This window comes from Nicotiana sylvestris, chromosome 12 (assembly GCF_000393655.2).
Source record: "Nicotiana sylvestris chromosome 12, ASM39365v2, whole genome shotgun sequence".
In the NCBI taxonomy this organism is placed as follows: Eukaryota; Viridiplantae; Streptophyta; class Magnoliopsida; order Solanales; family Solanaceae; genus Nicotiana; species Nicotiana sylvestris.
Genome location: NC_091068.1, coordinates 53,802,723 through 53,817,587, shown reverse-complemented (window position 1 = coordinate 53,817,587; position 14,865 = coordinate 53,802,723). Strand labels below are relative to the sequence as shown.

General features: G+C 39.7%; 1 protein-coding gene across 2 annotated transcripts in view; it reads left to right on the top strand.

Moving 5' to 3' along the window:
- LOC104220296 (ultraviolet-B receptor UVR8) overlaps positions 1–13,951 on the top strand; it is a 48,932-nt gene extending 34,981 nt beyond the window's left edge. For both annotated transcript variants that reach the window (XM_009771134.2, XM_009771136.2), the window contains exons 8-12: positions 777–848; positions 993–1,111; positions 13,043–13,128; positions 13,288–13,343; positions 13,765–13,951. In XM_009771134.2, coding sequence (XP_009769436.1) covers positions 777–848; positions 993–1,111; positions 13,043–13,128; positions 13,288–13,343; positions 13,765–13,851 — 420 coding nt within the window. In that variant the 3' untranslated portion in view covers positions 13,852–13,951. The remainder of the gene's footprint in view (positions 1–776; positions 849–992; positions 1,112–13,042; positions 13,129–13,287; positions 13,344–13,764) is intronic.
- The last annotated feature ends 914 nt before the right edge of the window (positions 13,952–14,865 follow it).

Below are 14,865 nucleotides of genomic sequence, written 5' to 3'. Positions count from 1 at the left end.
GCTGTTTTGGTTCGTTGTGTTCATATGGAGTTCTAAGTAGCTCTAGCCTGAAAGTTTCTTTTTATATTTAGACGAACTAGGCTCACAACTATGATGTTTTTGGTAGAGAAATTATTTTCCAAAATTGGATGCTACAGATAGTTGGATAACTGAAAGCTAAATGTATTAGGTAGAAAGGCACCCAAAGGGACTTGTGTGCAAAACATATGAAAAAGAAAACGCAAAACTACATATTTCCAGAATATCAGTGCACTACCTTTCCAATATTAAATCACTTGTACATCATCATTGCTAATATTTGGAATCTCATTTTTCATTGTTAACCCTTCTGTTATGATGGTTCATACTGCATTCCAGGCGTCTCGGTTGTTATTTCATATGTATTTTTTTGCCTTGGCATGTACCCTTCGTCGCTTCCCTCCAACCAGTTTTATTTTAATGCCAAGTAATAAAGCCTTTATGGAAGACACCATTTCACGTTCAACGCTGTCTATTCTTGTTATACTTATAATTGCTAGATATGGCCGACCTACTTTTACTATTGTCAGCCTATTTTGTTACCTGGTAATCAACTTGATTTAAATGAGAAAATCTGTTTATATGCTTCGTAATCATTTTACTTGGTCCTCCATTCAGTTTTTCTTGATCATGCATATCCTTTGCGTAAGGCGGCATTCAATCACCTGTTGCTTGATGCAAACATCCTTTTAGTATCAGATAGAACTTCCCATAGGTTTATCTTATTGAATTGGTGTCTTGTTTTTCCTCATGAGCAGTTTGGACAAGTTGGTGTTGGTGACAATGTTGATCATTGTTCACCTGTACAAGTGAAATTTCCACATGATCAGGTACTGCTTTGTAAGTTCAGCTGAAATGTGCTCTAGTCTTTGTCATCTATGTGCTTTCATTATCGCCTTACCTGAGAGGTCTTGAAGTAACAAAAAATAAATAAATAAATAAAAAGTGACATTTTACTTTTTTTAAAATGGCAGAAAGTAATTCTGATTTCATGCGGATGGAGGCACACACTTGCTGTTACAGAAAGACAGAATGTCTTTTCCTGGGGAAGAGGTACAAATGGTCAGCTAGGTCATGGGGAGTCTGTTGATAGGTAATAACTGCAAGCATATCGAGTATTTAAACTCGTTGATAGAGCATTGAGATCTATAGTCGAATGGTCTATGCTATACTATTTTTGGTCCTTAAAGCAGCTTCTCATACAACAACAACAAATCCAGTATAATCTGACACGTGGGTTCTGGGAAGGTAGTGTGTACGCAGACCTTACCCCTTACTTTGAATGTAGAGAGGTTGTTTCCGATAGGTCTTCGGCTCAAGAGAAGATGAAAATAAAGCAGTAGCAACAATAGGTAACAACAATAAGATAATAAGAAAACAAAGTGAAAGGAACATGTAGTAATAGAAATTTAACAATAATAGAATACAAAACTAACACTACTACTGGTATGGCAAGAAACACTCTCGACTACCTACTAGTATTCTACCTAAATTCTCAACCTCCACGCCTCCCTATCAAGGGTCATATCCTCGGGAAACTGAAGCAATGCCATATCCTATCCGATCACCTTTCTTTAATAATTCTTTGGCGTATCTCTACCTCTTCTCAATTCCACCAAGGCTAACCTCTCACACCTCCTTACTGGATCATTTGTGCTTCTCCTCTTCACATGCCCAAACTATCTAAGCCTCGCTTCCCGCACCTTGTTCTCCATCGGGGCCGCTCCCGCCCTGCCACGAATAACTTCATTCCTAATTTTATTAATCCTGGTATGCCTTTACATTCATCTCAACTTGAATCCGAAAGAGAGTACTTGAGTTCTCCCAATAACTAAAAAGTATAGCATGCCTGAATCTATCTAGGGTTTACGTTGGTGGAGGAACTGGATCGGAAAAAGAGGGATTCTAGTTGTAAGATATCTAACAAAATCGTCGTTGGAATTGAGATCTTATTCAAAGAGAAAGATCTCAAATATCTGGAGTTTCTTTTTATATATATTATATGGATGATCCAATTCGCAAGGGCCATGATCAGGAATTGTTTAATCGTCTTTCTCTGAGGAAGAGTCAAAATAGAATCAACTTGAATTCAGGACCGCTATTCTAAATCTTAGCGAAACACTAGAATTCTTATCGCATGCCTGCTTTTCGTGAAAAAATACCAATTGAAGTGGAGGATTTCTTCAAACAACAAGGGGATGGTTTTCGGAAATAGACACTCCTCCTCACCCTTGCTTCCACCACCCTCTCCCAAACTTTCATGGTATGGCTCAACAACTTGCAATTTTGGATATCACCTTTATTCTTGTACAACGGAATCATCGTGCTCCATCTCTATTCTTCAGGCATTTTCTTCGTCCTAAAAATGATGTTAAACAACCGAGTGAGTCATTCCAATCCTGCCCTTCCTGCGCTCTTCCAAAGTTCCACCGGGATTTCGTTTGGCCCTGTCCCTCTACCCCTGCTCATCTTACGCATAGCTCCATCTACCTCCTCAATACTAATACGCCTACAATAACAAAAATCTCGACGACTCTCGGAGTGCTTCAAATCACCTAACACGATCTCCCTGTCCCCCGCTTCGTTTAGGAGTTTATAGAATTATGAATGCCATCTAGGTCTAGTATGTGCCTCTTCCATCAATACTCTGTCTTTCTCATCTTTGATGCACTTCCTTTGGTCCAGGTCACAGACCTTCCTTTCTCTCACCTTGGTTAGCTTTTACAACTTCTTGTCCCCATTTCTTCCCCTAAGTTCTTCATACAAACGCCCAAACGCTACAGTCTTAGCTGCTGTAACCGCCAACTTTGCCTCCTTTTTGGACTTCTTATACCACTCCCTATTCATCCTCTTTTCCTCCTCCTTGCTTTCCACCAGCATTAAATGCGCTACTTTCTTGGTTTCTACTTTTCCTTGGACCTCTCCATTCCACTACCTGTTCCGTTTGTGTCCACTAGCGTAACCCTTCGAGACTCCTAGCACCTCTCTAGCAGATTCTCTAATGAAGTTCGCTGTCATGGTCCACATACCGCTCGCGTCCCGACAACTCGTCTAAGCCCCCATAGCCAACAACTTCTCCCCCAACTCCCAAGCTTTGTCCTTAGTCACGGCTACCCACTTGATTTTAGGTTGACCATACACAACCCTCTTTTTCCTCTTCCTCGTGATCTTTAAGTCCATCACCAAGAGCTTATGTTAAATCAAGAAATTCTCACTCATGATAACCTTGCAATCCGTGCAAAGACCTTTATCACACTTCCTAAGGAGTAGGTAGTCAATCTTGGCCACCGCGCTTTGGAAGGTAACCGAGTGCTCCTCCTTCTGAAATTTCGAGTTAGCTATCACCAAATCAAAGGCTTTAGCGAAATCCAACAACAAAGTTCCACCTTCGTTTCTATCCAAAAATCGAAGCCTCTATGCACATCGGCATAACCCCTGGAAGTCGTCCCGATGTGGCCATTGAAGTCCTTTCCTATAAAAAGCTTCTCGGTAAGCGGAATACCACGCACAAACTCGTCCATATCATCCCAGAAACGCCTTCTAACCTTCTCGTCCAATCCTGCATGAGGTGCGTAGGAACTAATAGCGTTTAAAGTGATCCCTCCAACAACTAACCTAATAGCCAAGCCTGTTGTTCACCCTCCTAACCTATATTACTAGCTCCCTGAGCTCCTTATCCGCCAAAATACCTACACCATTCTTACCCTTCCCACTTCCTAAGTACCACAGTTTATACCCGTCTACATTCCGTGTCTTAGACCTCACCACCTGGTTTCATGGACACACACTATACTAATCCTCTTCTTCAAAAGGATTTCACCAACTATATAGACCGCCTCGTCAAAGTCCCTACGTTCCAAGACCCAACTCTCGGCCTCGAGGCTCCCCTACCACCCCACTATATACCTTGTCTCCTGCCCCACCTCCCCACCCGAGGACACAACCTTACTCTACCATCATTCCTGTCACTCTCCGGAGCGGGACCGGTGCTCAACCGAGATAACCAGCCAAGCAAGTCTACCTGGTGCCTACTATATACCCTTGTCCATGAATGATTTAAAAAGAAATAATATGTAATAATCTACCGAGAATATAGAAATATGCAACACTGATTTCCATTACTTCAGGAACCCATTGTAGTTGACAAATTATTGCAACCCAATAGTTTTAAGTGGAAGCATAACGACAACAACATTTATAATTCCCCCATACATACATGACCCACAATGTGTCTACGGAGCCTCTAAACACTCATAAGTAAATTAAGAAAGTGTCGATGCTAGGGCCTTGGCTATACCCAAAATAATATACAAAAAGACCAAAATACAACATGAGGACCTCGGTGTAGAGTAGGGCTCACCACAACCAGCTGAAGAGAGGGTACGGTCCTATCGTGAATCTATGCCGCCTGTTGAGGTATCACCTGCATCCATTAAAGATGTAGTATCCCCGACAAAAATGACGTTAGTACATATGGAATAGTACTAGTACGTAAAGCTAAATACCCCATATGAAATGGACTGTCAACATAAGGAGAGAACACATGGAAATAGGAGAAAATCAATATGAAAATGACATGTTAAAGCATAAGGAAAAAGTGTAACATGAGTAAAACCTTCACATAAACATTAACATTGTAGTGGGGAGATCATTAGTTATCGACATAGGAACATATAACCACCATATGTGCGGCATGGCGTCCGACCTAGACCCGATCGGCTAAGCCTTCTCACCACAATGTCGTGTGGATCGACATGACTTTGCTAGCAATACATTCATCCCAATTAAAGGTCATAATCTCATCAAGTGCGAAGGGGACTTGTCCCCAATTACCTTCCTACACCGGCACGTGTAGTTTCGGGTATAGGTCTTTGCAACCTATACCTTCTCGGTTACATAACAATACTCCCAAAAACATTTCTTTAAAGCATTTCATAAAACCTTTCTTTTCATTGTCCCTTTTGGACATACATCATCATTCTCATTTTTGGCAAAAATGACTAAATATCATCTACATTCTTTTATTTCATTCACTTGCCATGGATTTTCTAAAGTCATAAAAATGTATTTAAAGCATCAGATAACCATAGCTGCAAACACATGAAAGCTTAGACATTTGAAATAAATTTCAAAGAGGATAGCATAGCAATGGAAAATGTAACATAAATCGAGTTCATAACAGTGTTATCAAAGGCGAAAAGCGCAAAAAAGCTCTAAGGTCCGTTGGGGCTTTAAGCGCAAAGCGCAAATAAAGCGTGAGCTTTAATAAAAAAAAGGCGCAACTGGAGAAAAAGTAAAAATATGTATATGTAGTCCAACACTAATAATTATAAGCATGAATAACAAATATACGGACAAAGAAATTGGAAACAAATTACGGAAAAAGTAAAATATCAATTGTTTAATGTCGCTTTTACAAGATTACACTCGTTGGCAAGAAAAGTATGCCTTAGAGCCTTGATGAAATAATAAAGCGCACACAAAGCAAGGCAAAACGCTCAACATGTTTTGAGCCTCGCTTCAGGGCTTAAGCGCGCCTTTGACAACACTGGTTCATAAGCTTTTGGTAATTCAAACATTTGAGGAATTCAATGCCCTAACCTTGGTCTTAACTCCATCATACATATCCATAATCACCCTAATGTATGCTATAGAGACACCTCACCTTCAAGCACCTCCATAAAACCTCTCTTGGGACTTTGTTGTATGCTTTTTCCAGATCGACAAATACCATTTGCAAGTCCCTCTTTCTCTCCCTATACTATTCCACCAACTTCCTGATGAGGTGAATGACTTCTGTGGTAGTTCGCCCCGGCATGAAACCGAACTGGCTCTCAGGTACAAATACTTTTTGCCGCACCATCATCTCTACCATCTTCTCCCCGACTTTCATAGTGTGGCTTAGCAACTTGATACCGCTATAATTATTGCAGTTTTGGATATCTCCCTTGTTCTTATACATCGGGATCATCATAATCCACTTCCATTCTTCGGGCATCTTGAAAGTCCTAAAAATAACATTAAATAGGCCGGTGAGACTTTCCAAGCCTGCCCTGCCCGCGCTCTTCCAGAACTCTACCGGAATCCATCGGGCTTGGTCGCCCTAACCCTTGCTCATCTTACGCATAGCCTCCACCACCTCCCCAACCCTAATTCGTCTACAATACCCAAAATCTTGGCGATTCTCGAAGTGCTCCAGATCACTAAGCACAATGTTCCTATCTCTCTCCTCATTTAAGAGCTTATGGAAATATGTCAGTCATCTTCGTCTAATATGCATCTCTTCCACCAAAACTCTTCTATCTTCGCCTTTGATGTGCTTCGCTTGGTCCAGATCACGGGCCATCATCTCTCTCGCCTTAGCTAGCTTGTATATCTTTTTGTCTGCGCCTTTGCCTTCAAGTTCTTCATACAAGCATCCTAACGTTGCTGTCTTTGCTGCCATGACTTCTAGCTTCGCTTCCCTCTTAGCCGTCTTGTACAACTTTTTGCTCGTCCTCTTCGTCACCTAGTCTTTGCTCCCTACCAACTTCAAATACACCACCTTCTTGACCTTCACTTTCCCTTGAACCTTTCCATTCCACATATAGTCTCCTTTGTGCCTTATAGAGTAGCCCTTAGAGACCCTTACCACCTCTTTAGCTACTTCCCTAATACAGTTCACTATCTTGGTCCACATGCTACTAGCATCCCTACTACTCAAGTAGGCCTCCATACCCCTTAGCTTCTCCTCCAACTCCTGAGCTTTATCCTTAGTCAACGCTCCCTTTTCGATCTCAGGTTGACCATGCACAACCCTTTTCTTCCTCCCTATCTTAATCCCCAAATCCATAACCATGAAGCTATGCTGGGTCACGAAGTTCTCACTCGGGAGAACTGTGAGAAAGCACGAGAAAAAATATATTATTTGATGTACATTAAGTGTTTTACAATAGCCCTATTTATATACAATATTTACATATACCTAAAGCCTTCTATACCAATGTGGGACACTATACATAAACTAATTCTAACACTCCTCAAACTGGTGCATATAAATTATATGTACCGAGCTTGTTACATATATAACTAGGACCAGTAAGAGACTTGGTGAAAATATCTGCAAGTTGATCATTTGATTTCACAAACTTTATAACAATATCTCCCAAGAGAATCTTCTCTATGATGAAGTGATATTCAATCTCAATGTGTCTGTTCCTCTCATGGAACACTGAATTTGATGCAATATGACGGGGAACTTGATTATCACACACAAGTTCCATCTGACTGATTTCTCTAAATTTTAATTCTTTGAGCAACAGTTTGACCAAAACTAGCTCACATGTTCCAAAAGCCATGGCTCGATACTCTGCTTCTGCGCTAGGCAGAGTAACTACATTCTATTTCTTGCTTTTCCAAGAGACTAAATTACTTCCTACTAAAACAGAATATCCAGATGTGGAACGTCTATCAAAAGGTGACCCTGCCCAATTATCATCTGTGTATCCAACAATATGCTCATGGCCTCGATTTTTGAATAGTAGTCCTTTGCCTGGAGCTGATTTTATATACTGAAGAATGTGAACAACTGCATCCCAATGACTATTGCAGGGACAATCCATAAATTGACTTACAACACTCACATGAAATGAAATATCAGGTCTAGTCACCGTGAGGTAATTCAATTTACCATCCAGCTGCCTATATCTTAAAGGATCGTTAAGAGGCTCCCGTCCTGGCAGAAGCTTAGCATTCGGATCCATAGGAGTGCCAACGAGTCTGCAACCCATTATTCCTGTCTCAAAAATGTCTAAAGCATACTTTCTTTGTGAAATAACAATACATGAAGTAGACTGAGCAACCTCAATACCTAGAGAGTACTTCAATCTACCGAGATCCTTAGTCTGAAATCCTTAGTCTGAAAGGGTTGAAAGAGATGTTGTTTCAGACTAGCAATGCCATCCTAATCATTGCCAATAGTAATAATATCATAGACAAACCACCAGATAAATACACAAATTAGGAGCAGAATGCCGATAGAACATTGAGTGATCAACTTCACTACGAGTCATGCCGAACTCCTGAATAACTGTGCTGAACTTGCCAAACCAGGCTCGAGGAGATTGTTTTAGACCATAAAGTGACTTGCGTAATCGACATACAAGACCACTAGACTCCCCCTAAGCAACAAAACCAGTTGGTTGCTCCATATAAACTTCATCCTCAAGATCACCGTGGAGAAAGGCATTCTCAATGTCCAACTAATAAAGAGGCCAATGACGAACAACCATAGACAGGAAAAGGCGAACATATGCGACTTTAGCCACGGGAGAGAAAATGTCACTATAATTAAGCCCAAATATCTGAGTATATCCTTTTGCAATCAGACGAGCTTTAAGCCGGCAACTTGGCCATCCGGGTCAACTTTGACAGCATAAACCTAACGACAACCAATGGTAGACTTACCTGAAGGAAGAGGAACAAGCTCCCAAGTACCACTCGCATGTAAAGCAGACATCTTGTCTATCATCGCCCGGCGCTATCCGGGATGAGATAGTGCCTCACATGTAGACTTAGAAATGGAAATAGTGGATAAAGATGATACAAAAGCATAATGGGGTGATAACAGACGATTATAACTTAAACCAACGTAATGGAGGTTAGGATTAAGTGTGGATCGTACACATTTTCGAAGTGCAATCGGTTGACGAGAAGGAGACAAGTCTGCAGTAGGTGTAGAAGCTGATGCAGGACGTGAGTAATCTGGGCCTGATGCTGGATGTAGACGACGATGATAAGTCAAGAGTGGTGGCCTTATGGTTGGAGATGTAGGAGGAGCAACTGCAGACTCATCAGAAGTCGGTATAGGTAGGAGTGGCTGTGGTGGTATTGTAGACGTCAATGGGGATGTAAGAGGAGGAACAATAGATTCCTCACAAGTAGGTATAAGTAAGACCCTAGATATATCTAGATGATTAGATGAAGTAAAGTAAGGTTGAGACTCAAAGAACGTGACATCGGCTGACATAAGATACCTACGAAGATCAGGTGAGTAGCAACGATATCCCTTTTGTACCCGAGAATAGCCAAGGAAGATACACTTGAGAGCATGATGAGCTAATTTATCTTTTCCAGGAGCTAAGTTATGAACAAAACATGTACTCCCAAAAACATAAGGAGGAAGAGAATATAAGGGTGACCTTGGGAACAATATTGAATGTGGAATGTGATTCTGAGTGGATGATGAAGGCATCCGATTAATTAAGTAACAAACTGTAAGAACTACATCGCCCCAAAAACGCAGCGGAACATGGGATTGAATGAGAAGTCTGCGTGCAGTTTCAATGAGATGCCTATTCTTTCTCTCTGCTACCCTATTATGTTGAGGAGTATACGGACAAGATGTCTGATGGATAATTCCTTGAGAAGACATAAACGGCTGAAATTGAGAGGATAAATATTCTAAGGAATTATCACTACGAAAATTGAAAAGTGCGAATAGAAACACCAAACTGAGTTTTAATTTCAGCACAAAAACTTTGGAATATATAGAACTTAGAACGATCTTTCATTAGGAAAATTCAAGTACATCTTGAGTAATCATCAATGAAACTAGCAAAATAACAAAATCCTAAGGTTGAACTGACTCTTCTACGACCCTATATATCAGACTGAACTAAAGAAAAAATAGACGTTGCACGATTCTCAACACTACGTGAAAATGTAGCTTGAATATGTTTCCCAGGTTGACACGACTCACAAACTAATTTAGATAAGCTAGTCAAACTAGGCACCATTTTCTGAAGCTTGGATAAACTTGGATGTCCTAAACGTTTGTTAATTAGGTCTAGATGATCTGTAGTTGGGCATACTGTAGAGGGATTGCGTAAGTTAAGGTAATAATGGCCTTATAATTCATGCCCTGTGCCAATTGACTTTCCCATATAGCGGTCCTGCATAATAAAAGAATCATCAATAAAATATATACCACAATGAAGGGCACGACTAGGAGATGTGAGATTAAAAGGACAATTAGGGACATAAAGAACATAATCTAAAGTGACAGGGGATTAGCTTGTCCAACTCCTTTTGCTTTTGTTTGGACTCCATTGGCTAGAGTAACATTGAGAAGAGATTGTGAATAAACAATATTGACAAAAGTGACCTATTATTAGAAATATGATCAGAGGCGCCTGAGTCCATGACCCATGGTCCAAGAGTAGTACACTGGAAAACACAAGCAAAGGAATTACCTACCACAGAAGTATCAGTCTTTGTGATAGAGGCTACTTATGGAGACGTCTGCTTAGTTGCTTGATACTGAAGGAACTCATTATTCTCCCCTTCAGATAAAGAAAACCCCTGGTTACCTGCAGTCTCAGTCTGAGCACTATGAGCATTTCTAGATGGTCGACCATGCAAAGAGTAACACACCTCACGAGTGTGCCCAAGCATGTTACAATAAGAACACTTTGGTCGAGTTCTTCAAAAATGACCTCCTCCTCGTCCATTCTCCATAGTCTGAGGTGCTCGATTTTCCACTAGGATGCGAGAACAGAGGAGTTAGCTATCTGTGATGAGATCACTGTATGACTGGGCATTGCAACAGGGCGAAGTAATCGAGAGAATAATTCATCAATTGTGGGGACAGCCGGACTAGCCAAAATTTGGTCATGTAATGAATCAAGGTCATTAGGAAGTCCAGCGAGGATAAGAACTAGAAACATCTTCTATCATTGCTCTTGTTGCTTTTCAACCCTAGTAGACATTAGTCTGAGGTGCTCGATTTTCCACTAGGATGCGAGAACAGAGGAGTTAGCTATCTGTGATGAGATCACTGTATGACTGGGCATTGCAGCAGGGCGAAGTAATCGAGAGAATAATTCATCAACTGTGGGGACAGCCGGACTAGCCAAAATTTGGTCACGTAATGAATCAAGGTTATTAGGAAGTCCAGCGAGGGTAAGAACTAGAAACATCTTCTGTCATTGCTCTTGTTGCTTTTCAACACTAGTAGAAACTTGCATCAACTTCTCAAATTCCTCCATGACTGCCCGTACTTGTCACAAGTAAGTAGACATATCTAATTCCTGTTTCTTTAAATTTGTCATCCGCGATATCACATCATAGAAACGAGATATGTCATTAGTGTATAAAGTGCGAGCCTTTTCCCAAACTAATAACATGTCTGGAATGGACGAAACAAGGGTATCAACTTGGAATCAATAGATTGCCATACGATACTACATAATTGAGCATCGGTTTTCTTCCAAAGTGCTTTGGCCTTTTCATTTCCTTCGCTAGACTTTTTGATTAAATGATCTTGAACAGCTTGAGCTTTATACCACAACTTGATAGACGAAGCCCAAGCTAAGTAGTTTGAATTTCCCATTAAAGGTTCCGAGGTAATTATAACACTAGAATTTTCAGGACCCATGTTTTTAGACCCAAAAACATCAAATTCTAAAGACATCATTGGATTGAAGAGCGGCCTAGCAAAATTATCACCAAATAACAGAAAGAATCAACTGTAACTCGCTGGAAAAATTACTGTAGTTGCTAGAAAAATTACTGCAGTTGCTAGAAAATATTAGTGTAGTCACAGGAAAAATCTCAAAGTGCTCGGAATAAAAAGAAAACAATATGGGTAGGGTCGGAATTACTAGATGAGACAATTGTCTGACCAAAATAAGGATCCTAATTTGCATGAGCAATAGGTCTTACATGTAAATGGTCCTGTACCCACGACTCAAATTTTTCTTGTCAAGCCCGACCCCGATTCATGGATCTCTCGGTTCGGAAAATCAAAATAAGAGGCTCGGACGATTTCTTCGGACTCTTCTTCCAATTTGATAAATATTGGTTGGTTGTATATTTCATTATTGTTCTATGATTTAGAAAATCCTTTTTGCCTTGGAATAGGAGTAAATGGAAGAAAAGGGGTTGATATTGGTACAATTTGATATTTTTTCAAAAAATGGCCAGAGCAAGTGTCACACGCCGGCGTATGGGTCTGACACGCTGCTGGCGTTAGAGCTTCTTCAAGCGCATGAGGGCGCGTGACTAAGGTTGTTCCGGTTTGGTTTTTCAGTGTTTGGTTGCTTGTGAATTCTGCACCTGCTGGTGGTGTTACTTTTCAATAAAAACCCCACCAGAGAAGAGGTCACACAAAAACAACTTGAAATTCACCAAAAAAAGGGCACGGTGACTGTCCCGGACTTGCTGGTTACCGCAGAACGGGGATTTCTCACTAGTTGCTCTGGTACCATGTGAGGAAGCACGGAAAAAAAATATATTATTGATGTACGTTAAGTGTTTTACAATAGTCCTACTTATATGCAATATTTACATATATCTAAAGCCTTCTATACCAATGTGGGACACTCTGCATGAACTAATTCTAACTGCAATATTTACATATATCTAAAGCCTTCTATACCAATGTGGGACACTCTGCATGAACTAATTCTAACAAGAACCTTGCAATCCGTGCATACCCTTCCATCACATTTTTCGAGAAGTAAGTAAGCAATCCGTGTATTAAGTTTTCTTCCTTTCATTTTTTTGCTTCATAGTTCATCTCCTTAGAGCTGTGCAAAACTTGAGTTGTGTTTCAGGGTTAGCGTCATCACATAAATAACTTTTCTGTCTAAATTGTGCACCTGGTATATTGCAAGTTGTTTATTTGTAGCAGGGCTTATCAAACTTTTATGATGGTTTTCCTAGTTGAATGACTATCTATTTTCATTGTAATAATATCACATAATGAAGTTCTCAATATAAACAATTTGGCACCCTCATATCATATGTAATAATACTCACATAATGAAGTCCTCAATGTAAACAATTTTGCACCCTCATATAATCTAAATACTGTAATCTCCAGGTAGGAATTAACTGTAGTGCTATATTTTAATAGGTTAAAGTGGCGCCGTGGATAATAACATCTGTTCTCTATTTTCAACATTCTGCTTTAGTGAACTAACACAATTTCATGCTATGGTAATTCCAAAATTAAACTTACTGATGTTCGTGAGGTGTGAAGGAATGTCCCAAGGATAATAGAAGCATTAAGTGTTGATGGATCAAGTGGACAACAAATCGGGTCTTCGACTTTTGACCCATCAGCAGGTTTGCATCTGCTTCGCCTTCCCCATCTCCCTCCCTCCCTCTCCCTCTCCCTCTCCCTCTTCCTCTCTCTCTCTCTCTCTCTTTACTTCTTCATAATCTTTTCTTTCACAAAATTAAATGATACTGTATATCTGATATTTTCTCAAAACTTCTGTTCAGCTGAAAAATCTTGGGTTTCACCAACAGAGAGATATGCTGTTGTTCCAAATGAAAATGTAAGCTCACCATTCAAGCAAGCTTTATTTTGTTGAATGGTCTAAAATAGCATCAGCGTTGTCCCATTAAAAATTATCCATTTGTGCAATGGGTACATCAAAATTTATTTCAGGTGGTGGTTGGTTAGAGTATGATCGGTTAAGTTTGTACCCTGGATATATGGTCGATGCAACTGCATAACTATGCATATTTTGCTGGTTCGTAAAATGATTTCCCAGGTTATGCAATTTTTAGTGAAATCACTTGATTCCAATTAGGAGAAATGTCCAAAAAGATATTTGTATTTTGACTTTCAAGTTACATGTCTTCCCGTCTTATCAGCGGATAACTCAAAGTTAACTACCAGACGTCAGATATCCTTCTCTTCGAAAACTTTAAAGGTGACACGAAATGATCCGAGATATTATTTTCTACCTGCAGGTGCCCAAGCAAACAGTGACTTCAGTAAAAGGGAACGGAAACGACGTAAATGTGCCTGAAAATGATGTGAAAAGGATACGGCTATGAGATTTTTAGTGTATGCATGTAACAGTTTGACGTTTGCTGGTGGACTTTCTGCACTGATATCTGCTTTTCAAATAATAATATACCTCTATTTAAGTCGCTAGGCAACGGGCTATGCAGATCTGCATTTCTTTTTATGATTTTTGTTGGCTTTTTTATTTTATTTTTTTTTGGGGGGGGGGGGGTGGGGGAGTGGGGAGCGGGTGTCATAGCATGTGATGATCTCGTCTTATCTTAGCTTCCCATTGTTCATATTTCCTACTTTGTCACAAGAGAGTTGATTTCAGTTCAATTTACCCTGAAGTTGGAGGGAGAACTACAATTTCTACATGTCTTCGGGTGTAATTGCTGGTTTTAGAACAAGTAAAATTGAAAGTGCTATATGTTCTTGCACGAAGACGCATGAAATGAGGTTTTGATCACCAATACTGTTTGATACTCGACCATAATAGATTGATCAACGAAGAGGAACTCTCTATGATATCTCAGAAACTTGTTGGGGTCAAATGCACCCACAAGTCTACATGGTCAACAAGTAATAATAATGATAAAGTAAAGTATTGTTCCCATGAGAACATGTAATTAACAATCAATTAAATTAAACTAGTATGAATTATCTATTTAAGTTATTCCTGAAGATGTGGTTCTTAACTAGAAATATTGCAAAAATTATAAAGCAATTAAAGATACTAGTGATAGAATGAAACACTTAGGCAACTTAGTATAAAATTAATAGGAGAAAACTTTTCTAAGTTATAGGTTAGCTAACAATCTTGTTGAGTTGTTTAAATTGTCTAATTGATTTGTTTGGTTTGTTAATTCACAAGGTTAATATTACTCGTAAGAATTGAACTCCTTACTTGCTTATTCGAGTTAATCTTAGCATATAACAAGAACGTGTTTATTATCATGCATAATAACCAAGCAAGATGATTAAGTATATGTCTATTCTAATGGTGAATTTGTTCCTTAATGTCCAGGTTCAAGAACTTGTTTTTTTTAATCCTATGCACATGC